We start from the raw sequence: 26,644 nt of genomic DNA, 5'->3' as shown, positions 1-26,644 counted from the left end.
ACCGAAGCTTGAAATGCGAAAAGCTGTTCAACTTAGGACCGAATTTAAATTAAACGTAGTAATTTCGGCCGATTTAGTCGAGAGCAATAATAACGACTAAGCCGAAATGTAAAAGCGTTCAACTTAGATCGACTAAATTAAACGTGATAATTTTGCCGATTTTTGTTGTAGTGATAGTAATGACTAAGCGGCGTAACATTGTTCATCTTAGATCGACGTAAATTAAATGTGGTAATTTCGCCGATTTTATTGTAGCGATAATAACGACTAGCTCTTTAAAAAGCGTTCAAGTTAGGACCCACGAAATTAAACGTGGTAATTTCGCCGATTTTGTCGGAGCGATAGTAACGACGAAAGCGGCGAAAAGCGTTCAACTTAGGCACCTAAATTAAACGCGGGTAATTTTGCCGATTTTGTTGTAGTGATAGTAACGACTAAGCGGCGTAACAACGTTCATCTTAGACCCATTTACGAAATTAAATGTGGTAATTTCGTCAGATTTTGTTGTAGCGATAATAACGACTAAGCGAGCGTAAAAGCGTTCAACTTAGATCGACTAAAATTAAACGTGGTAATTTTGCCGATTTGTTGTAAATAGCGATAGTAACTAACTAAGTGCGTGAATAACGTTCAACTTAGACTGACGAAGCTAAACGCGGTAACTTCGTCAGATTAAGTCGTAGCGATAATAATGTTGCGATGGAAACATAATTATACCATTATAACTGAAGTGAAAGAAAGACTTTATTGATCACCAAATCTTGAAAAGTACAAAGATAATAACATAAAAGAAACAATTGAACTGGAAACAGACTAACAAATTTTTGTCCGATTTTTCGTTCAACTTGTTAATTTTGTCCGCTTCACTTAGTAAAATAATTTGTTGCGACGAGCAAGCAAGAAATGAACACCGTCGTATTTGGCGGAAATAAACCAAAATGTCAAAGCCCCATTTTCGCAAAATGACCAAGGTTTATGGATTGGATGGCTCATCATGCAGAAGTTGACCCATATTATATACCATGTGTTTGACAAGGCACACACTTCTGACAAACGCTTTAACATCCTTTGGCATGTATGGCCACCAATACCATTGGGTCATTGCTATGTGAGCTTAGACTTCACCCCCGGAATTCGAGCATCGTCGGTTGCATGATGATCGCCGTCGGTAGATACCGGAGACATTATCGGTGCCAAGCTCGTTGGAATCATCCGACAAAGATAAATGGTTAATCCAAAGGTCGCCGCATGTTGACGACTTGATTTTCCACGGATAAGCATCGCGATAGAATCGAATGCCTTTCATCATAACGGATCGGATACGGTAATGATGATTGATGTAAAATTTCATGCAATTCGTTGAATAAGTCCAAATAAATGCCCATTCTATCATTGCAAGCGCGATATTATCATTCAAAGTGGCTAGCGACTAATTTAGAATAATTAATCGTAACTTAGTCTCCCTAAACGAAGAGTTCAGGCGATACCGCGAAATGACAGTTTCATTTTCGGCCATATAATGTGAAGCGTTAAAAACTCAAACGTAGAGACCTCGCAGAATTATGTCTTCATTCACTTCAAGATGACAAAAAAAACAAGACCCGAGGCGGACTTATTATGCTTAACTATCGGTGTAAATCTAGCAATCACCGATATATCCGATAAATATTTCAAGTCATCGCCCGAGGGTAATGACAATTAGATTGACGTTTTCCTCATCGAGTAATGCTTTCAACATAGGAATATCATCAATAAGAAAATCAGTCATTAGCAAAACCAAAGTTTGTCTCGTTTAATTGTATGAGTGTCGAGACAATGTTGTAAACGCTTAAGGTAACTTTTCCATTCTGCGACTCGATCCGTAGGCGTTGCGAAAAAAACTTGCACAAATGGATATTCGACAAGTATAAACTTCGACTATTCCTTCTTTGAAATAAGCGAAGACGCCCGACAAAGATGAAACAAGGCGGTGTAATATTTTCAATACAAGAATTCCTCGAGACATATGACGGACATTATCCGCAACGGATGACGAAAAGAATCGCCGAGGCAATAACTTCGGAATTTGAATAATTTGGCGCATCGGTGGAACGGTAGCCGGGTCGAATGCAATCGGATGTTGAAAAGGAATAGGAGGGAGTAGTTCGATACCGCCAGGTTGACCTGGAACCACACATTCGCGATGATCGTCAGTAAGTGCATCGAGAACTTAGGCTCGTCGAGTATTCATCATAACTTTTGTAGAACGTGATCGTCGGTTTTGAATAAGAACCGCAGACGGCGCCAATTATGTTTCGACCAAATATGATCAAAACACCAAGTGTTGATAAAAAGACGAAGAACGTATAAAAGTAATTAGAAAAATGATGGTGATCGGGGAATGATGAGATCGTACCTTCGCGGTTGCCTACGCATCCAAATTATCGGTGGGATCAAGTCTCAAGAACGTAGTTCGGAATGAAAAATAGATATGTATTTATATAGGTAGAGTAGAGAATCCTTGTAGTTCAAGTATTCTTGTAGCTTGAGTCATTGTGATAGAATATAACTCTCAACTGATAATTATCTCTTTGATAAGAAATGAATCTGGACATAAATCAATGTATATTAGTGGCAAGCCATGTGGCTAAGGTTAACCTTAGACACATGAGTTAACGGGCATGTACATTGATCCATGATATTGCGAATTGGGCTTTAGCCCTGTTGATTAAATGAATAAAATAGAGACCCCTACTAATGGACGTTTGCCACGTAGGTGGGGGTCGAAACACCAACCTCAGCCCATTTAAAAAAAAACTTAGGTTGAAAACAATAAAAATCCTAATTTCAGCAAACTAGATTTCTGACGGACTATCTTCCGAATGTCACAACTCTTTCCATAGGTATCCAAATACATCAAGGCTTTTTGTGTTGAAAATCTAACACACAGAACTTATTTTTTTTATGTTTTACAACAATACTCAATCTCACTCTAAGTATACGAAAACTAGGTTATAACACAGTGCATAAAAACTGATTTCTGACGCATTGTTTTCTGCCAGTCAAACTTCCAGACATCATATCTACCTCCACAAACCTCGGAATATGACGAGGCCAATTGAGTTAGAAAGAAGACTTATAAAACTCACCTTTTCATGTTTTACAAAAACTCTAACTCTCCCCCTAGCTTTATGCAATTTGTGATCAAACCCTATGCAGAAAATTATTTTCTGATGCATAGAATTGTCGAGGTCATATCTTTTCCGTCACTCATCCAAATTAAGTGAGGCTCACTGCGTCGGATAAACGACTCTCTAAGGTTTCATTAGGTTTTGGTTTTGCACAAATCTACAAAGTATAGTGTCCTATACACTTCCTACAATGCAACATATCCAGAATATGTACACAAACAGTTATCATATAGTGAAGTCAGTTTTCATAATCTTAAACACGAGTATGAACTCGGGTCAAAGTATGAGGTTGTACCTCTATAAGTCTAGATTCTAATGGTTTTAGAATCAACACAAAAGAGTAAATATTTTATTTTATATGATTTTATTACTGCAGACTGCTCAGTTTCAGTCTCAATTTCTGCGTCAGACTTCAACTTAAATTTCAATATGCAAAACGACAAGATATTAAATTTTACAAAACATGAAAGTTGTAGATATGTGTGTCTACAGTAGACAGGCGTTAGATTCATATAAAAAAGATCAAAAACTAATTTTCTATGCTTAAATTACTAAGAATAGTTTTGAAATTCTGAAAATCAAAACACTATAACATGAATCCAATGACTTCACATCATTCAAAACAGTTGTAGGCCTATTGTAACGCCCGAGACCCATCATGCATCCCAATGACGTGGAGATGAATCTCGAGGCGGTCGCTATCCCAATTCTATTGAAATTTCGGCAGAGTTTTCTTTGTTTAATCGACGTTTCGTATACGAAAACCTGTTATAAAACCTGGACATCGCATAATACCCTTCCAACAATCATATATATGTAAAATCTTAACTTTATACACAACAGTGATGTCCATATACATATCCAAAAATGTTTAAGATTAACTACACTCCAATACATCGGTTATTACATCCAAAATGAGCTAGCTCTCAATATATACAACCAAAGAATGAACTAGACTCTATACAACCCAAAATGAACTTGACTCTGCCCTTCGTCAAGCATAGGGGAAATCATCCAAATCCCCATAACCATCCTCACTAGTGGTAGGGAAAGCCTCCTCCGCATCTGGCTCGGCTGAAATGTTAATGTAGGATGAGCAAACAACTATGCCCAGTAGAAACGCGCATAACTAATAAATAGACTACTTATAGCAAAACATTTAAAACATGCAGATTTCCATAATAATATCCAAATATCGTGACTATATAATACATCACTAACTAGTAGAAATCATTTCGACATGATTCGTTAATATTCAAAATATAGTTTTCACAAACATCATACAACTATTGTGGTTTTTGATCCTATTAGAATGATGGGGTACCGGTACTCGGTAATTTCAACCACAGCATATATCGGTTCAAGATTCCCAATGTGAACCATGCACCGTTGTTTTCTGATTTTACCGGCAGGGAGCTGAAATGCCGTTGTTGTGTTGTGTTCAGACACACAAAATCCCCAAGCTTTTTAGGGCTCGGATGGGCCTCGTGACCACTTAACCCCATACGGCCGTCACCTAACTTACGGTGGTCAACCGTTCGACGACTGCATACTGCTCAGGATCCTGACACACATCCATGAGTGTACTAAACTCTCACTCCTCGCGTCTAAAACTCATTGAGGTAACATGTAACCTCACACAAGCTAAGCACCATACAGCGTGACACGTACAAATATGGTTATCTAGAAAAGTAGAAAAGGAATTCCCGGACTACATCCAGTGATATATCCCTTTAAAGGTAGCCCACCACCTCGAAAGGTGTACACCACAGTTGGAATCCTAAAGCGAACTGCCGTCTCCGGAAATGTGACAACAGTTCCTTCTTTATAGGAATTAACAATTCCTTTTCTAAATCCTCTCGTGATAAGCATAGTAATATATATATATATACTCATATTACCGGTTATTTCCAAATACTATAGATACATATTTAGTTTTTCTTTTAAAACTGTTGGTTCTGTATGTGTGACTTCCTGGATTTCCAACAATCGAGTAATGCAACCTATGACTCCCAAACGGGCCAGTCATAGTAAATGATAACCGATGATTCCCAAACGGCGAGTCATCGTAAATAACAACGAACCATCCGTGGAATAATCCAGAACCTCACACATAGTTACAAACAACCGGGTAATTTACCCGCGATTACAAAATCCATCTCTTCGTCTCCTTATCGAGACAAGAGCGAGAACCCTTCCCAAAACCAGTTTTTGCTCTTTTAACAAAGAAAATAAATCCCCGCTACCCAGATTTTGCAAAACCATTTCACACGAAAGCTATTCATATGTTTAGTTTATATCGAGTAAATACAATGCAAAACATGAATATCACATATACATGCATGGTTGATACGCAAACTATCTTTCCCAATTTAAAACAATCAAATCATGCATGAAAATAAGCATGCTATATATTGGTATGTAAGTTCCTACCTTAGCAAACTCCGTTCTCCTCAAGCCCACTTAACCGAATCCAACCCGCTTAACCGAATCCACTCTTATTTAACTCCTATAACATCATATACATATACGTCGGTTATTAGATTTGATCAACTAACGAGAAATTCTTATCTAACGCAAGCCGAGAAGAAATCTCGATACTACGAATTTGGTTTCCGATTTTTTTTTCTCTAACTACAGTTAACAGAGCTACATGTCATTTCTAGCACTGTATCTCACATCAACACCAATCATATCACTTCCAAATTTCCAACTACAACAAATTCTACACCCTTTGATTCCTATTAAATCTAGCAACAATTACGGTTGTGTTCCTTATTCATCGTTCCTCACTCGACCTAATCCTAAGCAAATATACAACTAACATAACTTCTCAAAATAGAATGAATATATACAATTCTTACCAAGCCAACAAAATCTCTCCTTAGCTTTCGCTCCACCGATATTCCACTCAACTCTAGCTCCTCCAAAACTGCTACTTCGACATTCAACACCCCAGATTAAATCAATTTCATCAATACACCCTCAAGCTATCGAAATTGAATCTAAATATTAATTTGAAACGAAATTAAACTCACCTTTCGTGGGAATACGATGAAATTCCAATCAATTTTGAATCCCCACACTCGTTAAGCATTGTTGTTAAGGATTGGGTATTCAATTCTTTGTTTTAATCACTGAAATTGGGGAGAATTGAGGGTTCTCTCTCCTAGGTTTTAAGAGGTGGCGAAATTGGAGAATTGGGTGCGATTTTGGTGTCGTGCGATTTTGTTTTGTTTAGTGCGATAAGTTTTTTTTTTGTCTTTACTTGTTAAGCTAATTAAGGCCCAAGCCCAAGATGTTTAAATTAGGCTTAAAGTCATACTTAAACTCCTAACCACTAACAAATTTGACTTAGCGTCGTAATTATTTTTCGGCCCATCCAGCTTAATTTAATCTCCTACATTCTATCCCACCACAGGCTATAACGATAACCCACTCATGCGTGTAAGTTGTTAACTCGTGCCAGTTTCGAACGCAGAAAAGTCGTTAACCGATATTTTTGTCAAATTTTCGTATGTGAGTTGCTTACCTAACGTGGCTTATGAGTCGGAGTTAAGTTTCATTAATTTATGTATGTTTAAAATGTAAACCCGACCGACCAATTACATAAATGTCCCTAGGTTTGCTATGTAATTTACGAAAATACCCTTAATGAGAATTTGAGTCTTTACACCTATATAGTACTACCAATCAATCAATAAACACATGATTTACTCACTACCATATACAAGTACTCCTGAACACAACAACACCTATATATCAAAGCTAAACTTTTGGTGCCAATAACTCAATATACTGAAAGCCTCTGATTAAACAAATAATTTCAATCTCAAAGTTCTATATCATTATAGAGAATTAAATACGCAACTAATTTAAACCATAGTAATAAATCAATTATATGAAAATAAGGTTTAGATTACTCACCCGAAATTGAATTTGCAAAAAAATATTCATATATGCTTCATTTTCTCCAATCCCTTTTCTTCTTCTTCTTCCCCTTCTTTTTATTTCTTTCAATCAAAAATACTCTTTTTAATGGAGGCTAGGGTTTTGTTTTTGAATAATGAGATTTTTACAGAGGAAATTTGCAGGTCTTGTTTATTCAATGTTTTAAGTCTGTTTAAGTTAATTTATGGGCCTCAAATGGGTCTAAAAACACCCAATGTCCATACCTATATCAATGGGTACATTTTAACAATATTTTCAAGCCCAACAATGATTCTAAAATATCCACACAAGTTCTAACAAACAATTCAAGTAAAAACAATTTTGAAAAATCAACAACCAAACAAATTCTAGAACAAGCTAGACTTCATAATATAATAATTATTTTCAATTCAAATAATGTAATCTATGTTGTCTAAAAATTGGGATTCTTATATTTTGAGATTGAAAAATTCGACCAAAATCCATGTCTTTGAGTACTGTATAATCTCTACTACTTATAAGTGGTGTAGGTGAGTGAGCCGATGGAGCTTTCTATTGGTTCTGCAGCTCTCCTCTTCCATGACATGTGTTGTATATATATGTTATAACATTTTTTTTTGTTGTTTTTTTCATTTATGTGTAGGGTCCACAAAATATAAATAGAATAGGGGATAGAGAGAGAAAGAGCGGGATGAGGGGAGAGAGAAAAAACATACAAAATGAAAACAAATTGTTGTTTTTAATGGGCATGTGTAATAAAGTAGTTAGTTATAATAAAACGTGCGTAGCACGTGTACCATTATGGTAATTTATAATGTGTGCCATGGACGGTTGGATATGTTCTTCTTGGAGCATAAGATTATAAGCGTGGAAGACATTGGAAGTTGATGTTTTGTTTGCTTATTTGTTGTGGCAAGTCCACATGCAGTTAGAGCATTTCCAATGCAAGCAACAAGTTTTCACCTCCACGTAGGATTATTTCTCCTCTTTGTTATCTTTCTAGTGAAAAGCTATGAAGGGTTGTCCAATGTAGATGTGATTTTAAAACTTTGGACGAAATGTTTCATTCTGTTTGAATGTAAAAAATGAAAAAATATTAAAAAAAAAACGTCGGACAAAATGAAATATCCCGTCCAAAAGAAAAAAAAAATGAAAAATCTCAGAAAAAACTTGTATGACGGAATGAAACATCTTGTCAGGGGGGAAAAAAAACAACAACAACAACGAAAAAAAACCAAAAATAGACGCAAGACGGAATAAAAGGTCTCATCCGAAGTTCACAACTCAACAACTATCTCCGTAACATGTACTACTCTCATTGTCACTAAGTTAAAAGTTACCGGATTTGACACCCTTGCATTGGGCAAGGGTTTTTGGCTCCATAAGGGTGACAAGTCCTTATTCCCCTTCATTGTGATTTGCATTGGGAATGCTCTTAGAGCTGCTTGAAGCCTCGAAGTGTGTTTCCATCATAGTTTGGGATTTCAGAATTTTTGAAATTTCAACAAATTCAAAAACCATAATTGATAATATTTCAACCTATGTCAAAGTTTGATTTCGACAAGATTTCGGAATAAATAATATTTCAATCCTATATTGTATTTTCCGGGTTTTTTAAAAACTGAAATATCCGGTGGAATTCTGACGGAATCGAAATCAGAATTGGAATTGGAATCTTGAACACGGTTTCCATACCTTGCTGAAAATAAAAGGAGACAAGTTTGCCATACGTGATGCTTAAGGGGCCATTTGTTTTGTCTTATAAGATTGAGGTCTTATAACCTCTTATAAGATGTGGCCCAGTGATTTTGACATTTTTTGGTTTGTTTTTTATAATAAAATTCTACTAGAAATGTCTTATAAGGGTTATAATTCTATAAGTACCAAAATTGGATCTACTTCAATTCTATAAGTCTTATAACTTGAAAAAAATGACTCAAAATGGGCCCATATACCCCTAACCTCATTTATCTCTTCTTTCCTTTTCATTATCTTCTTCTCCAAATAATTCCATTGCCCTAGCCACCACCAACTATCACCACCACCACCAAACTATTAAAACCACCACCACCATCATCACCAATTCACCACCACTACCACTACCACTACCACCACCACCACTACCACCAAACTATTAAAACCACCACCACCACCACTGCCGCCACTACCACCACCATCATCACCACCACCACTACCACCACCATCATCACCTCTATCACAATTATCATCGTACTATTAAGACTATCACCACCACCACCACCGTGCTATTAAAACCACCACCACTACCACCACCATCATCACCTCTACCACCACCATCACCGTACTATTAAGACTATCACCACTACCACCACCGTGCTATTAACACCACCACCACCACCACCACCATCATCAAACACCGCTATTAAGACCAAATATCATCACCTCCACTACCACTACCATCACCACCACTACTACCGTTTCATTAACATTAATCACCACCACCAATACCATCACCATCATCATCACCAATTCACCAAATGGCCACCACCATCATCACCACCACCACCAAACTATTAAAACCCACCACCACATGCACTACCATTATTTAAAGTATTATTAAGACTATCACCACCACCACCGCGGTGTTATTAAAACCACCATCACCACTATCACTATTCTTTCATGAATAAACCAATATCATCACCTCCACTACTACTACCATCACCACCACTAGTCAACATTATTAAGACTATCACCACTACCACCACCGTCATTAAGATATCCACCACTTCTACTACTACTACTACTACTACTACTACCACTACCACTACTACCATCGTGTTTAAGACCAATATTATTTCCACTACCACTTTTACAGTAATATTAAACACCACTACCGAACGCCAACTAAAGTGGTTTCTAAAATTGATATTCTAATTATCAAAATTGATTTGAAATCGAAAATCAAACTATATTTTGTTTCAAATTAATCTATTCATGTTAAATCCATGTAAAAAGTAGGGTTATATTTTGTCAAATAACCATCTATAAGATGTTATGTATTTTTTTTTTTATTTTTGCCGGAGGAACTTAAAATGAAAAACAAATTTTTATAAGATCATCTTATAAGACCCTCTTATAACACATGGTCTTATAAGACCCTCTTATAACTTAACCCAAAAAAACAAATAGCCCCTAAATAAGGTCATGATTCGTTCTTTATTTACTTCTTTTAGTGTCTAAAAGTTCATTAGAAGGGTTATAATAAATTAACAACCCAAAAAAAAGGGTTATAATAAATTAATAATCACATTGTTCAGATATTCAAATGGCCTTTCTAAATTCTAACTGTATAAAACACTTAACACATGCATACCATTATTTAAATTTCTTAAGCCCAACGCTTTTAACATCATGCTTTTCTTTCATGAATAATTATTTTCAGCGACGACGTAGCTTAGTCAAGTAGTCAACTTTAAACACAATTATTATGCAATGATTATCGAATTAATGTACGTGCATATATCATTTACTCATCATTTTACTAGCTTTTACAGTAAGCCTTAAACACAGACGAATATTTGAAGCTAGTGTGGTCTCATTAGTGTTATTACTTATTACTACTATATATATATTTTGACAGTTCCACACTTCAAGGGTTGTCAGTTCGAGTTTAAATTATGTTGCCGGATCATCTGGCTAAGCAATTTTTTTTTTTTTTTTGGTAGTCATCTGGTCTAAGCAAATTCGAACGCACGTCATATATAGTTATATGCATCCCTCCTTGGCACGCACATTTTCATTTATTTTATTTTGCTTATTCATCAATGATTATCCAAACACGACTTTTGTCATATGAGAACAAAGCTCCGATAGGCACAGTTACGTGTCCAAATGTTACTTTACAGTTTACACAAAGGGATATTGTGTCGCATTGATACTATCAGGGAATCAGGGAGGACTGATAAAGTGATAGGTGCCTCCTTTTCTGAAAACGAAAGATGTGAATAACAAGCAGAATGTTTTCTGAAAAAAACAAAGAGGATTATATAAGAGTATCTCTACGTAGACGCATCGTCTGTATATTGTCTCCACCATTTTGAATTTCTCTATGTAGGTATCAACTGTGTAGTCGTATTTTATTTTTTATTTTATTTTATTATTATTATTTTTTTTACTTTGACCATAACCACCGTGACATTACTAATGTCGCGCAATACTCCTACTATCGAGCTATCCAATAGGAGAAAATCGGCAAAAAACGGTTGGAATTTAAATTCAATATATCTACACTCATTTCCGTCTTTATTTTACATACACTCAATACTAACATTCTATTCAAACAACTCAACAATTTCACATCAATCCTCAACAAACAACACACATATTGCCAAAAAATAAATCATTAAGCGTATGAACGTTTTCTCTTTAATCTTCATCTCTTTTTTCGGCGGAAGACTCGGTATATAGTCTTATTGATGAGAAAATTTGTTAATGTCATTCCTTTTATCAAACACATTTTGGTTGTACTTGCACAAACACAAGTGCATGCTCCGAAGGCACCACATGGTGGTTCAAATAAGGGTCGGAAAAGTGAAACATATAAACTATGCTTTGACTTTGAAAATCTTGAAAGACCAACTACTTCATCGATCGTTCTATTTTTCAAAAAAAATAATAATAATAACAGCGCTTTCGTATTTCGTATGAAGAAACATTTATTTATTCATATCTTCAACAATATTCATACTCATTTTAAGTACTTTCAGCCTAGAGTTAATAATGCTGGTAAACCTGAGATAGATCTTTTAATCAAGGTGAGTGCGGCTTTGCGTATTTTTTGTTATGGTACGGTGGCTGATCAAGTTGACGATCAATTATACATTTCCAATTAAGCAATCAATTTGAAATTGAAACCAGACGTTGATGCATTTATGTGATGCAATTATCAAATTGTACAGTCCAGTTTATTTGCGAAGGCAAATATTGCAGACACATAACAATTATATTGCTTTCACAATATGTTGAACGTGGATGACTTGGTATGTTGGGAAGCATTGATTGCATGCAATGGGAAGACATAATTGTTCAACTGGATGACAAAGTGCTCACAGTGGTTGTTATGGAAAAATATCTGTTATTCTTGAAGTTGTTGCAACCGAAGATCTGTGGAGATGTCATTCTTTATTTGGGATGTCAGGGTCACACAATGACAACGTGTTAGACAACTCACCGGTGTTTGAGCACATGATCAATGGTACTTCCCTACTTAATTATTGTTTATTTTGATGTAAATCATCATAACTACAATATGGGTTATTATTTAGTTTATGATATTTATCTTGACTATGCGACACTTATACAAACAATTTCAAAACCTAATGCTCCAAAGACGAAGTGATTTGCAACGATGCAAAAAGCTATAAGGAAATTAAGATATTTAAAAAGTTTTTGGGGTTTTGAATCTAAATTTGGGATTTTGGCAAAATCTTGCAAATTATGGCATGTGTTATCAGAGCATGTATCATATTGCACAATGTGATAATTGAAGCTAAGAATAAGAATTATAAAATGAGGAGGTACGTTCTTGATCTAGAAGGGCCACATATCCCACCTACTCGGAAATGCTACATTGAAGGGACTCTATGAGTTTAATAAAAAAACTATGTTTGATAGACTTAAAAGCGGCCTCGTCGAGCATTCTATGGAGCATTAAAGGTGATCGACATTGAGTCAATTATTGTAATTTAATTTAATTTCGTAGATGTATGTTTTCTCATAATCATCAATAAATGATGTTTATCAATTTCTCTTTTATTATATATATTTTAATTAAACTATCATATATTCATAGAAAATAAAAATTCATTTATATTAAAAGTAACACATTATATATTCATAGAAAATAACCTGATTACAATAGTTTTAACCGCTCGATCTTAACATTTTCTATTACAATACCCAACCACTCACATTTTCCACACTATGCACTTCAATAGATCAATACATTTTCTTTCAAGGTTCACAAACTTCTTCAGCTCTTTGACGCTATCACAACCATTTAGACATGATATATGTGCATAGGAGCAATACCTATACCAATAATCTTCATCGCCACAACATATATAGGGAGGGATAGAGCCACTCCCAAAATATATAAAGTCATATCTCATCCTACCAATTAAATTAAGGGCTGATATTTTGTAGATATGATCTTCCCACCATGAATAATATGCCCACAAAATTTTGGCTCATTCAAATACGTTTAACCTAATAAAATATTATTATGAAATTGAGAAATTCTAGATCGTTAGATAAATGGTTAAAATTGAACACTAGTTTTTGTAAAGTTAGACATATCCAAATAGGATGAAATTTTGTAGGCATGCTATCTATTGTGAGAACATCATATCCACACAAAATTAGGTCTTAATTCAATTTGTAAGTCGATGGAGTAGCTATAATAGGAGTGGCTCTATCTCTCTCTATATATATATATATATATTAGGGCATGTATCATATACAATATATGCTTATATACAATATTAGGGCATGTATCATACATGCATTTCAAAAAATTTACTTCTTCACCATCTTCATCATGCCTTCTATATATAAGCATATAACTTTAGCAATGCAGTGTTTTAGGACACTTTGCATTTAGATGCTTGCTTGATAATGAAAAGTGTTTCCTTGAGATGTAAATTTGACACCTCTCTTGATTGAGTGTATCAAAATAATATGATTGTTGAGTTGATCTGTCAATATCAGTATATTGGGTAGTTTTTTGAATGATGAAGAATAAACCATAGTAAAATGAAATGGTTGTGGATATAGTTTTGGAATTTGAGTGTGGGTGAGAATGAAGCAGTAAACTGAAATTTGTTTTTTTAACTTAATAGTACGCGACAGTAGTAATGGCACACGACAGTGATATTGTCGTGCGTGGTAGGTCCTATGTCAAATTTGCGATTGTGTTTTGCCTCCACCTAAAGTTGGTCATTGTTTGCGGATGCTTGCATCAAATTTAGCCTCAAACATGACAGTTGATGCGTCCACCACTTAGAGATGCTCTAAGTAACATTAAGTCAAACACTAGTCATACCGAGAGTCAATATACCCAAATGAATTGGTTTATTATTTATTTTATTTTTTAAGCATAGTTGCATGTTTAAAAGATAAATAAAAAATTTCGTAAAAAACTATACTCCATATCGTAATTAAAGTTTTGAATTTTAACTTTATGACTCAAGGCTTGCAATTTTGAATTTGGCCTCTAAACTTTCATTTTACTTTTCTTTTATGGCAACGGCAAGAATCTAGCTTGAACTTATCGAAAAAAAGAGAAACAATCTAGCTTGCTACTAGAAAACCATACTTTACAGTTAACGGCTTAATACACAAGTCATAGTATTTGGCGTGCATACAAATTGCCCGATCGAAGTAATTCATAGGAGAGGATCATTATTGACGACTCTCATTCTGCCACCATAAACTTCTAGCTTCATTTTTGTTTGTGTTCAGAACTTCAGATCTTTCGGCCCCAATAATAGTCTGAAACTCTGAAATGACTTTGAAGTTTATGAACAATAACCACATCACTTTATCCACTTAAGCATTATGCTATTGAACTTCGGTCACATTTGATAGCAACTTAAAATCCGTCAAAATCATGAGTTTCCCACGAAATTTGTGTTGATCGTAGAAATTCTCAGTTTCTCACAGAGGATACTGGGATGTTCAAATATTTGAGAAGTGGAAGCAGACCAAAGTCCTCAGTGTCTTTATCACTCCAAAAGAAAATGGACAGCAACTTAAGACATGCGGTGTTGGCATTATGGGTAAAACTGGCTAGGACCCTTATTATTATTTTTATAAGCAACTAGGGCCCTGATTAGAGACGAAGTTGTGGATTAGCGGTAGACATTGGGAACGACAAATATCGAATATTTGGCATCAAGTGTCCAAGGGCTAATTGAGAAACAACCAAAGCCAATTTTCGTCACAAGCTGTTAAATTCTTCCTGTAGTGGAGATTCCTAGAGATGTTAAACCCCACGTTCCACTAACGACTGCTTACTAAATTTTTGTATCTCCTCAATTTAGTATTTTAGTGGTGATGTTACCATAAAGTCCATTATGATTTTTCTCTACCAATGTCCTTCAGCTCTGGAATGCTAATTAGATATTTTTCTCACAGAAAATTAACTTCACTGTTAGTTTATGCATTTGAGATGTGTTATTAATTTGGTCAAGTGTTCAACACATTCAACCTTGCAATCCGATGAACAACCAATGTTTGTCTGTTACATAGTAACTGCTTCATGGGAGGGATTGTCTTCTCAATGAAATTATTATACATCTATCCTCACATTTATTACTGGAGTCATGAAGCACATGTACGGATGTACCACATTTCATAAACCCATTTGTACTTTAACATCTTTGATGTCAATATGTCATACGGCCATACCACATCAATTTCAACAAATATGACATTGTGGTCTTTGTGGATGATATTTTTTTTTTTTTAAAATTATAAATCACAGATGTGGATAAGGGTGGAACTTTTAACATCTTTGATGTCGAGTTAGTTGTCTTATATACGGCTGGAGCTCAAATAAAAACTCGTGTAACAAATCAATTTAAAACAAATAAGATATTTTAGTGTAAAATGATGAGTTCGGCTTTTTTTTTAAAATTATTTAAAATCGTGTAATTGGATGGTAAAACCTTGTGAATTCAACCCTTATATGTGGAGGCATAAATGGGAAAGAAATGCTTCTTCTTCAACTTGTAAACATCGGTGGATACTAATCGATGTCAATTACCTGATTTTGATAATACAACCAACATATTAATGAGGTAGCAGAAAAATCATTGGATCTCCAATATTTCTGGAACACGTATTTATATGAAACATGCAATGCGTGTAAGTTAGGACAAATATAGGCAAAAAGGTAAAAAAAATCCCAAAAAAAAAAAATTCAAAAACTTTAAAAGGACAATTTAGTCACATCACACAAAGGGGGAAAAAATCCAACGGCAATCTCTCCGAACAAGGTACGGCGCAAAATTCTCCCCCCTGTCACTTCTAACCTTATTATCTCTCACAAACTCACTTCACACTCAACCAAACAAATAAAGCCTCAAAACTCTTTCTCTCTGGCTTCAACAGCCAGACGGACGGAGAGTCCAAAGTTTCAGAAAATATCATGACCCAAACCCAATTCCAACTCACCCCATACTCAAAAACCCAATCCAAGAAGAACAGTAGTAATAGTGAGAGTGGGAAAACAGCAATGAGAATTATAGTACCATTACAAGGAGTAGTACAAGGAAGGGGTGGGCTAGTTTTAGGTTCAATAATCCCATGTGCTTTATTTTATTTCTTACAAATTTATTTAAGAAGAAATCGTTCAAATAATCATACTTCACCAACACCTTCTTCACCAACTGGTCATATATTATCACCTTCAACTTCATTGAGTCAACTCAATGAGTTAAATTCTTCAACTGGGTTGACTCGTTCACAGTCAAGAACTCATCTTTCACCTAGAGCCTCTACTGGGCCTGCTTATATTTCTTCTAGAGCGAATTCTATTGTGAAAGCTGAGGATTCGGCTTATTATGTTGGGTTAAAGAAGGTGAATGAGGACCCTTATGATTGTGTTGAGAATCCTAATGGGGTTATTCAGCTTGGGCTAGCAGAAAATAAGGTTGCTTTTTATTTTATTTTATTTTATTTATTGCTGTATTGGATGAATGGATGCAAATTGATTTGTTGTTGTTTTTGTAGTTGTCTTTGGATTTGATACATAATTGGGTGTTGGAGAATTCCAAGAGTTTCCTTAGTGGTGAAGGTGGGGAATTGAGTATTAGTGGGATTGCGACGTATCAGCCATTTGATGGATTGACAGAGTTGAAAGTGGTAAGGAAGATGAAACACTATGTTATTATTCTGTTCTAGTGTTTGTGTTGAAGGTTAAGATTAGAGTTGTTTTGAAATATATTTACGGAAGCTATGATTGAACCATTGGACATAGTTGAACATTTATCATAGTTTGAAGATTTGGACCAAGCTTTGGAGTTGTGTCCGAGTTTTTTTTTTTTCATTTTTATTTTATTGCACTTTAATCAATTAGGCCTTTAAGCCGAGACTTAGTTGGATGAGAAAATGAAGTATGCGAATTGTTGTCATTGGATATTTGCTTATAGAAATAATGAAATAGGAGATAGTGTTGCAGTTTGATACATTCATTCCTCGAAGTTGGTTCTAACTTCTTTCGTTTCTGTTTAATAACTGAGATTATGTTCTCCATTGACATCGGATCGTCTTTTCTGTAGGAAATGAGAAAATATTTGTTTTGTAGTTCGAAAAATGAATTCTGTCGCTATAGACAAAGGATCACTAAGGACCCGTAGGTAATAGGTACTACTGTACTTGGAAAATTGTTCGGATTAGCAAGATGTAAAGAGGTTCAATGACCATATGAGGGGATGGTATATCCATTTGTTAAGTTGGTAATGTAGTCATCGTGAAAATTGCATTTTGTTTTGCATCACAGATGCCAGACACATTTAGCATGGTGCACTCTTACAGGTTTTTGTGTTTCTTTACTCTCTCACTCACTCATAGGTTTGAGGTTGTCCATCTAGTTGATAATCATAGTTGTAGGGGGAAATAGTGAAGGATTAGATTTTGTGTACTTAACTTGGGCTCAACGCCCTCTACAACTGCCATGAGAGCAGCACAGGTTGGATGCAAGAACCTTTAGATAATGCGACACTATTATTCTACCCTCAGGAGGTTCTTTTCTGTGTGTATGTAGAAGAGAAGAAAAGTGTACATGCACTGTACCAACTATTGTTAGGCACTTAGGCCATTGTATAACACTCTTTGGCCTGCATTTTTATTTTTATTTGTACTTAGGAAAGGGAGGGCAGCATTTGCTTTAGGTGCCTTCCCATTGTTTATACAGATGAGAGATGTCTTTTGAAAAATTATTATTCCACCTCTTTAATTTATTATGAACACAGTGCCTAATTTATCTAGTGTTTAGGCAGAATTAATACCTTGCCAATGATGGGAGCAATTGTAGAGAGCAATTCTTATAGTTTTGTGTCAATTGTATTGATTCGACAGGCTGTGGCAGGATTCATGTCTGAAGTCATGGAACGGCAAGTATCATTCAATCCGTCACAGATGGTGTTGACAGCTGGTGCAACTCCTGCAATTGAGATTCTTAGCTTCTGCCTGGCGGACACTGGAAATGCATTTCTTGTTCCCTCGCCATATTATCCAGGGTAAGTTACGCCTTTAGCTTTATTTATTAATTTTCTTTTCATACTCCGTTCATCTATAGCGCCTTTGTCATATTCAATTGTAAGGTATTCACACTGGAGTTAAACTCAAATGCACAATATGCAGTTTTGACAGGGACGTAAAATGGCGAACTGGAGTGGAACTGATACCTGTTCCATGCCGCAGTGCTGACAACTTCAGCATTAGTATCAATGCGCTCGACCGGGCATTCAATCAGGCAAAGAAAAGAGGGATGAAAGTCAGGGGAGTTCTCATCTCAAACCCCGCAAATCCTGTTGGCAATTTGCTTAGTCGGGATATGCTATACAGTCTTCTTGATTTTGCTCGGGAGAAAAACATTCACATCATTTGCGACGAAATATTTGCGGGGTCTACCCATGGGAATGAAGAGTTTGTGAGCATGGCAGAAATTCTTGAATCAGAGGACTTTGACAGGAATAGAGTTCATATAGTGTATGGGTTGTCCAAAGACCTCTGTCTTCCTGGCTTTAGGGTGGGCGTTCTCTATTCTCACAATGAAAGCATTCTAGCAGCTGCCAAAAAGTTGACAAGGTTCTCTTCCATTTCGGTTCCAACTCAGCGTTTCCTGATATCAATGCTTTCAGATACAAGATTCATCCGTGAATTTATTGATGCCAATAGAGAGAGACTTCGGAGAGTATATGCTGAGTTTGTAGCTGCTTTGAAGAATTCGGGCATTGAGTGCACAAAGAGCAGTGGGGGTTTCTACTGCTGGGCTAACATGAGTGGGTTAATGGGCTCTTACAGTGAGAAAGGGGAACTTGAATTATGGGATAGACTTTTGAATATAGGCAAGATCAATGTAACCCCTGGTTCCTCCTGTCATTGTATCGAACCTGGATGGTTCAGATGTTGTTTTAGTACATTAAGTGAGAAGGATATTCCTGTAGTTATGGAACGCATACGAAAAGTTTCTGAAATATGTAAATCTCGCAGTTGATATGATATTGGTTTAAAAAATCAAGCTATATTGCACATCTCAGATGGTACTTGTTTAAAACTGATTTCATTGGTGCGAGTGCAAGAGTATCAGGCTATCAGCGCTCGAAGCCGTTTGTCATTGCGAGATGCACTAGCATTATGGAACACAGCATTTATGTATAAAGATTTAGGGTTAACTAGTATTACTAGTGTTAATACTAGTTAACCCTTGATTTATACACCAAGATTTATGTGCATGCATTGCAGGAGCCCGTGTCTTGAGAAGAAAAGGAGAAGCTCTTACAATTTTTTCACAATGTAAACAAGAGTATTGGCAAACATCCCTGATGTCCCAATAATTGGAGAGGTGAAAGGCGGTGGAAATAATAAGAACGCAACAGAAAACTGATATTAAGCGTTCAAAGTTGGAGTAATATGGGTGACATTGGCATACATTCTTGATGTCCGAAGAATAAAAGGAGAAGATGTGAAAGCTGTGGCAAGACCAAAGAAAACTGATATCAGGCCGTTAGAATCGTAGAAGATATGTACTCCCCTACACCATTTGCTGTCTCTGACTATGCTGTCTGCTGTGCACTGTTTCATCAACAGCTCCAGAGATGCAGCAACCGAACCCCTTCATAAAATCCTACAATTGTGGCAGCCAGACAAGCCTTAGAACAAGTAATAATTCAATACAATTTTGAGAAATCCATTTCTAGATTACTTATGCTTATAACAAGATCTCACTCCTGCTTGTTGTCCTGCAAGAATGTGTGAATTCGAAAATTTTACATCACAAAAATTTGTCAGCCTGAATGTAAGTAGACTAAAAAGTTAGTAGACAAGTTGGAGAATTTACTAAGGAGGTGTTCCGCCTCCTTGAGTGAAGGGAGCTCCTCATATAACCCCTGTAGCTCACCCGTATCAACTCTCCCAGTGTTGGTGTTCGCATTGTATGAGTACTTTCACGTGGATCAGGTGGTGTTGGGGAACAATTGTCCTTATGGCCATGAGCTTTGTCATGATAGTCAGACTCTGGTGAAAACTGTGGGAAGAAGCACTCAAAGAAAGAAGAATCAGCACGGCTGCTACTGCCTGTTGCGTAGCTACTAAAGTAACTCTCAGTTTCAGAAGTTGGTGAAGTTGGTGTTCCATGTTGAGTATGGCATTTCTCTTCCTCCAAATATTGATCAACTGGAACTGCTTTGGAAATTTTATCTTCTGATTTGCAGCAATTAGCTAGGAGAGATGGAGCTGATTTGAATGGTTCATTTTTGTTGAAGTCACTTTCTTCTATATCCAACTCAAACGTTTCTTCTTCTTCTTCTCCTCCCCCTTCCTCTTCATTATCATCATCATCTACTTCTGTTGGCACTCCATCTTCTTGTTCTTCTTGTATATCATCGTTCTCTTCTTCATCTTCAACCTCACTAATGTCATCATTGTCATAGTCGAACACCCTCCAAAACATGTTCCTCAGCTTTCCACATTTCTTTGGGGATGAGCATAGAGAGTACATGGAGGCGGAAGAAAAGCCAATGAACTTTGCTGGTGGAAGTGGAAGATCTGGAGAATCCGGAAGCATAAGACTTGGAGAATACCTCTGTGCATAAGATTTCGTGAAGATGGGAAGCGGTTTCCCAGGTTTCTCCTCCCATTTGAAGGGAATTGTACTAACAAGCTTTACCACAGTTGGAACTGTATTAACTGAAACTGTCTCCATCTTCCAATCTTTCTTTGGTGTTCCTGGTTTTTCTTCCCAGAGAAACGGAACTGTACCCTCCTGCCTCACTGATGTCACTGGTTTCTTGTAATTGGGTGCGGAGTTCTCTACCATCGCTAACACCAATTGATTCTGCCTAACCATTTTCAGTGATAACATGGATATATATAATTGGAGAGTAGTGGAGTGGGAACCTGAAACTAATTTAACATGTTTCTGGTCTAACTGAAACATTTGTACACTTGGAGAGGTTAGGCTCACCTGCTTCTCTTTCTCCTTCAGTTGGTGTTACTAACTCACTATACAAGTTAAACCACATGAATTGGAAACATTCTATTCCAGAGATTACAAATGGTCAAAACAATGGATGATGCTATTTGTTAAAAAGATTTACTATTACTATAGTTCCATCAGATTTGGATTGAAATAAATACATGAATTGAATGATTTTATCCAGCAATTAAAAATGGTAACAACAATTGAAGATGCTACTCACAAAAAGAATCAAAAAGAATATTTCTTGTTCTTGAATTGTATTTGGGGGTCTCCACCTTTTTTCACAGCTACTTACCACAACCAACCGCAGATTCCCAACTCTTCTATAGTTCTTTCATTGGATTTTTCTTTGATACGAACTTTGATTATGATTTCTTAACCAGGTCTTATTGACTCAAGAACCTGAACAACCTCTGCCATGCTTGGCCTCCTTGAAGGAACCTCAGAAGTACAGATCAAGCCCAACTTCATGACCTGAATCAACTCATTTTCTGCAAACCCCCGCAACCTACGATCAAAGCAATCTGAAGCTGTGCCATTCTCCAACAACCCTCTCACTAAGTCGCATAGAATCACCACCTCTGATACAGCTGGGCTCTCCACTGGTTTTCTCCCAGTAACCAACTCTAACAAAATCACTCCAAAACTATAAACATCACACTTATCACTGAATCTCAAGCTCTCACAGGCCAACTCTGGCGCGACATACCCAACAGCACTGTGGAATTTGGTCAAACCATAATTATCTAATAGGGGCAATAACTTGACCAACCCATAATCAGATAACTTGGCTTCAAAATCTTCATCCACGAGTATGTTGGTAGATTTAATGTTAAGATGAAGAACCTGGGGTTTACAATCATGGTGAAGGTATGCAAGTGCCCTTGCTACTCCAAGCGCAATTTGGAATCTCCTAGACCAGTATAGGTCACTCCCTCCGCTGCTGGTACTGGGACCAGGATGTATGTGTCCATGAAGATGTTGATACAGATTCCCATTTGGAATGAACTCGGAAAGAATTAGCTGCATTGTAGCTGACCAATAGTAGCCTTGAAATGCAACCAAATTAGGGTGTACAAGGTTTCCTAGTCGTCCAATCTCTTGCTCAAACTCATCCTGGCTCCTAATCCTGCCTAGAGTCTCAAGCTTCTTCACTGCAATGAAAACTCCACCTTCAAAGCTAGCTCTATAAACTGTTCCAATTGACCCACCACCAACCATACACTCCTTGTCAAGCAACGCTTTGGTCCCTGCTTCCCAGTCCTCGTACTTTGACGGTAAGCTCTTGCTGAACAGAACTAGCTTTCCTATAATGATATTCGACTCTGTAGAAGCAGGTGGTGTACTTTCTGCAACCAAGGTCAGACCGTCCCTTCGTCTTCGGGCTCTTACGTTCATGACACAGATGATGCAGACTCCAATAAGGATAAGTGCAGCAGCTACAATGGCAATTATTGCAGAAACACTCAGCTTCCTGGTTCTCCTAGATGCTGAACTACCACTGCCATTGGCAGAGCAGGACACCCCAAGAGGTGATCCACAAAGCTTGGGATTGTTTGAAAAAGCAGTAGAGCCAAAGTTCTGGATCGTAGGGCTGAGAGGAATCACACCACTGAGGTTATTGGAGGAGAGGTTAAAATGAGCTAATCGGGTCAAATTTCCAAGAGAGGAAGGGATAATTCCCGAGAGCTCATTTTCTGACAAATCAAGAAATTGAATTCGAGACAGTTCCCCAAGACTAGTTGGGATGCTTCCACCAAGGCGGTTTCGGTGTAGGTCAAGTATATTCAGATATGTCATGTTGTAAAGAGTCTGAGGTATTTCTCCCTGTAAATTATTACCAGACAAATCCCTGCATCAAGAGCTTGAAGTTTCAAGTTCAATTCAAAACAAAGTTGCTACATACATATACTACATTTGGTAAAGAGATATCACACTCACAGCTCAAGAAGAAACCTGCATTTGCTTAAATCCGTAGGAATTTCACCAACAAGACGGAGATTGTGCAAATCCAGAACCTGAAGCCATTCAACATTTCCCAGCTCTGGTGGAATGCTCCCTTCAATTGTATTGTTACCCAATCTCAGAACAGAAAGCTCCTTCAAGTTCCCAATATGAACAGGAATGCTTCCACTCAACTGGTTAAAACCCAAATTCAACACCTTCAAGCTTCCGCAAATCGTGATACTAGAAGGAATTTGTCCACTTAAACCATTCCCCGAAACATCAAAAGTTTCCATTCGATCACTACAACTTCTAATCTCAGGTATTCCACCTTGAAACCGGTTAAACGATACATTGAAGTAACTCATATTAGTAAGTCCAATCACATCAAAAGGAGCCAACCCAGTAAAGAAATTACTACCAAGATCCAAAAATTCCAAACTTTGACACACTAAAACTTGTTCCCTAACATCCCCAACTAAAGAATTACTTCTCAACGAAACAAATGCCATACTTGGTATACCACAAATCTGTGAAGGAAAACTACCACTAAGATTATTAAAAGAAAAATCAAACCCCATTAAATTCAAACAATTTCCAATAGATAACGGAATCGTACCAGATAAATTGTTATGCCCAAGAGAAATGAACCTTGTCTTAAAACAATTCTTGAACAATGCATCAGGTATACTTCCATAAAACTCATTTCTAGACAAATCAAGCAACCGAAGATTCTGAAACTCACCGAGAAACTCCGGTATCAAACCAGACATTGCATTACTACTCAAATTAAGCTTCCATATATTCACCATTCCAGCGTATTCCACCGGTACATTGCCCGTAAACCGGTTCCCATACAATGTTAAGATTCTTAATGAATTTAAAGACGATAAACTCGGCGAAAGCATACCGGATAAACTAGTGTTCCACAACACAATTCTTTCTACATTTCCAGCTAAATTACAGTAAACTCCCGTGTAATCTTGACATGGACTAGAATTAGGATTCCATGAGCTCAAAATGTTGAATGGGTCGTTAGAAATATTACTTTTAAATTGAAGTAGTATTTCTTTCTCTGTACTAATAACTTGACCAACTGTAGATCTAACCAAGAAAACAATAACAAAAAAAAGTGCAATTCTCATGTTGGAAGTATAGCACTACTATACTAGAAGAATGTAAGTAGTTGAAGTAATGTTCTTATCAAGTATGTATCAAGAATGAGATCATGATCAAGATTACAACCATGCCTATACAACAACATGCTAAATTGTATTAAGGTTTTGGAGAGAGATAAGAGGGGGCGAAGGTTTCAAGAAGAGAGGCAAGGAGGATATGGTTGAGAAAGAAAGAAAGGGTTGGGGGCAGGTGAAGGAATTAAATTGAAAAATGAATAATTTAATAGTTAGACGGTTGCTGAAACTGAAGAACCACGTGGTACCTCTTTCTCTCTCTGTGTCTGCTCTTTTTCTTTCTCTCTGTCAGAGTGTAGTAGTAGTGTACAGCTCAAAGACCACTATTTATTTCGGCCAACAACCAAACCAAGTTGAGAAGTTGAGAAGAAGAAGAAGAAGAAGAAAAGAAGTGTGAAAGTGAAATGTGCTTGTATTACATGTTATCACTATCTATTTATGGGAGATATTGTGAGCAGAGCAATTAAAAGGGTTTGCCAATTCTTCTGAAAGTCGTTTTCTACTTTTCTTCTTCTCTTTTGTTATTTTGACTCAGTCAGTTAATAAAGAGAATATTCTAAAGAGAGTGTGCGTGCTTTTGTTTTTAATGAATAGTTTTGGGTTTTGTGTGATGTTTGCAGCTTGTAATGCGCAAGACACTAGAATGTGGAGCTGCTGCTGTTGGTGCTCACTGGCTCACTGCTCACTTGCTTTGGCTGCTTGCATAGTTGTGCATCACCTGTCCTTTTTCTTTTCTTTAGAGTGAGTGTTGGTTACAGAATCTTTACTCGTAGTTACCCATTTTGTTGTTGGGTACCGAGCTCTCAAATTTTGGGTCTGCATGACTGAATGCTTATTAATCCTGTGTTTAACACTTTTACAGTTTTACCCACGTAAATAAGAGCTATTCCCATAAACTGCTTCGGATCCGATCGGATTCACCTCTTTCAGTCGGAGAGAGAGGGAGAGAAATAGCTGCTGGGGTATATTTAGTTTTTGCAGGTGAAGAAAATGATTTTTGGTGTGTAGGGCCTAAGGGATGTCCAAACAGGTATCCGACCCGGTTCAAGCCCCATTTTTTGGGTTTTGAATGGGTATTGGGTTATTCGAATTCGGACCGATTTTCAGCGGGTCGGATTTGGAGTTGGATATTTTGTTGAGAAGTGTGACCAAACCCTACTCTAATTCTATATTTCGGATACCCATTGGGTTCGGGTTTCAAGTAGAATAAAGCCCAATATAAATTAAGAAAGAAGACGATAAGAAATTTTATTTGAAATATATATATATATATTTTATTTTTTCTTCGGCTATCCACCAATCTTTCAAACAAAATATAACTTCTAATGAACTTGGAAGTAATTATCACCTATACTCGGACATAATTATTTGATATGATTTAAAAATAAATGGACTCGGAATGAACTATAGACACATAATCACGTGCAATTACTAAAAAAATTGGAAATCTTGACATAATTTTTTTATAATCTAATATATTAAATAACTTATCATTATAAACATGAATGAGATCATAATCCAAATATTTATCTAACTCATTCTTTTATATGAGATTAGTTGTATGCAATTGAAATCGGATTTGGGGTTCGATTTCGGTCTGAATTCGATTTTGGGTTTTTTAGCCTTTTTAACGGGTTTAGAGCTAAATTATCAGGTCGGGCTCGGATCGAGCCGGGTTTAAAGAGTGACCAAACCCTATCATATGTATTTCGGTTTGGGTTCGGATTTGGATTTTGTCAGGTTCGGACAGAGTTCGGTGTGGGTATTTTGTTCGGATTTTGGGTGGGTTTCGGACAAGATGGACATATGTAACTATAGGGGGGACTCTAATTTCCCATATATAAATTGCTCATTTAGTGGGGATAATATTTGTTAACCCTATATTTTTATTTTAAGTAAAAATTGGAAATAAGACAATTTCGGATTGGATCAGATTTTAGAATTACATCATCCAATTATTTTTTAGAATTTTTAGAAATCGGACTACAAAGCCCGAACCAATTTTAGGTCAAAATTCAACAAGCAAAATTGGAAATTCAACAAAAAGAAACAACCCTATCTAAAACTGTTAAATGGACCTAACCAAGGAATGAGGTTCAGGAAGTAGGAAAGCTGGTCCCCCACATTGATCAATTTCTAAGATAACATCATGTCAATGG

General features: G+C 36.6%; 3 protein-coding genes across 5 annotated transcripts; 1 reads left to right on the top strand and 2 right to left on the bottom strand.

Moving 5' to 3' along the window:
- The first annotated feature begins 16,017 nt into the window (after positions 1-16,017).
- On the top strand, positions 16,018-20,095 carry LOC147514160 (putative aminotransferase ACS12). The gene is made up of 4 exons (XM_086597577.1): positions 16,018-16,797; positions 16,878-17,009; positions 18,225-18,385; positions 18,510-20,095. The coding sequence occupies exons 1-4, from the start codon at positions 16,294-16,296 to the stop codon at positions 19,363-19,365; spliced, it is 1,653 nt and encodes a 550-aa protein (XP_086453703.1). The 5' UTR covers positions 16,018-16,293; the 3' UTR covers positions 19,366-20,095.
- On the bottom strand, positions 19,736-21,436 carry LOC147514159 (hydroxyproline-rich glycoprotein family protein). 2 transcript variants are annotated; one of them, XM_086597579.1, is made up of 2 exons: positions 20,269-21,436; positions 19,736-19,995 (listed from the first exon to the last, which is right to left on the bottom strand). In XM_086597579.1, the coding sequence occupies exons 1-2, from the start codon at positions 21,304-21,306 to the stop codon at positions 19,903-19,905; spliced, it is 1,131 nt and encodes a 376-aa protein (XP_086453705.1). In that variant the 5' UTR covers positions 21,307-21,436; the 3' UTR covers positions 19,736-19,902. The 2 variants fall into 2 exon arrangements, with proteins under 2 accessions (XP_086453705.1, XP_086453704.1); XM_086597578.1 differs by having other exon boundaries at positions 20,209-21,435.
- A 12-nt stretch (positions 21,437-21,448) lies between these two features.
- On the bottom strand, positions 21,449-25,001 carry LOC147514158 (Leucine-rich repeat protein kinase family protein). 2 transcript variants are annotated; one of them, XM_086597576.1, is made up of 3 exons: positions 23,912-24,582; positions 23,290-23,822; positions 21,449-23,200 (listed from the first exon to the last, which is right to left on the bottom strand). In XM_086597576.1, exons 1-3 carry the CDS (start codon positions 23,996-23,998, stop codon positions 21,724-21,726), a joined length of 2,097 nt encoding a protein of 698 aa, XP_086453702.1. In that variant the 5' UTR covers positions 23,999-24,582; the 3' UTR covers positions 21,449-21,723. The 2 variants fall into 2 exon arrangements, with proteins under 2 accessions (XP_086453702.1, XP_086453701.1); XM_086597575.1 differs by having other exon boundaries at positions 23,290-25,001.
- Between the last annotated feature and the right edge of the window lie 1,643 nt (positions 25,002-26,644).

Source organism: Coptis chinensis, chromosome 3 (assembly GCF_015680905.1).
Source record: "Coptis chinensis isolate HL-2020 chromosome 3, ASM1568090v1, whole genome shotgun sequence".
NCBI lineage: Eukaryota > Viridiplantae > Streptophyta > Magnoliopsida > Ranunculales > Ranunculaceae > Coptis > Coptis chinensis.
The sequence above is the reverse complement of the archived record's forward strand: the minus strand, read 5'-3'. Positions and strand labels throughout refer to the sequence as shown.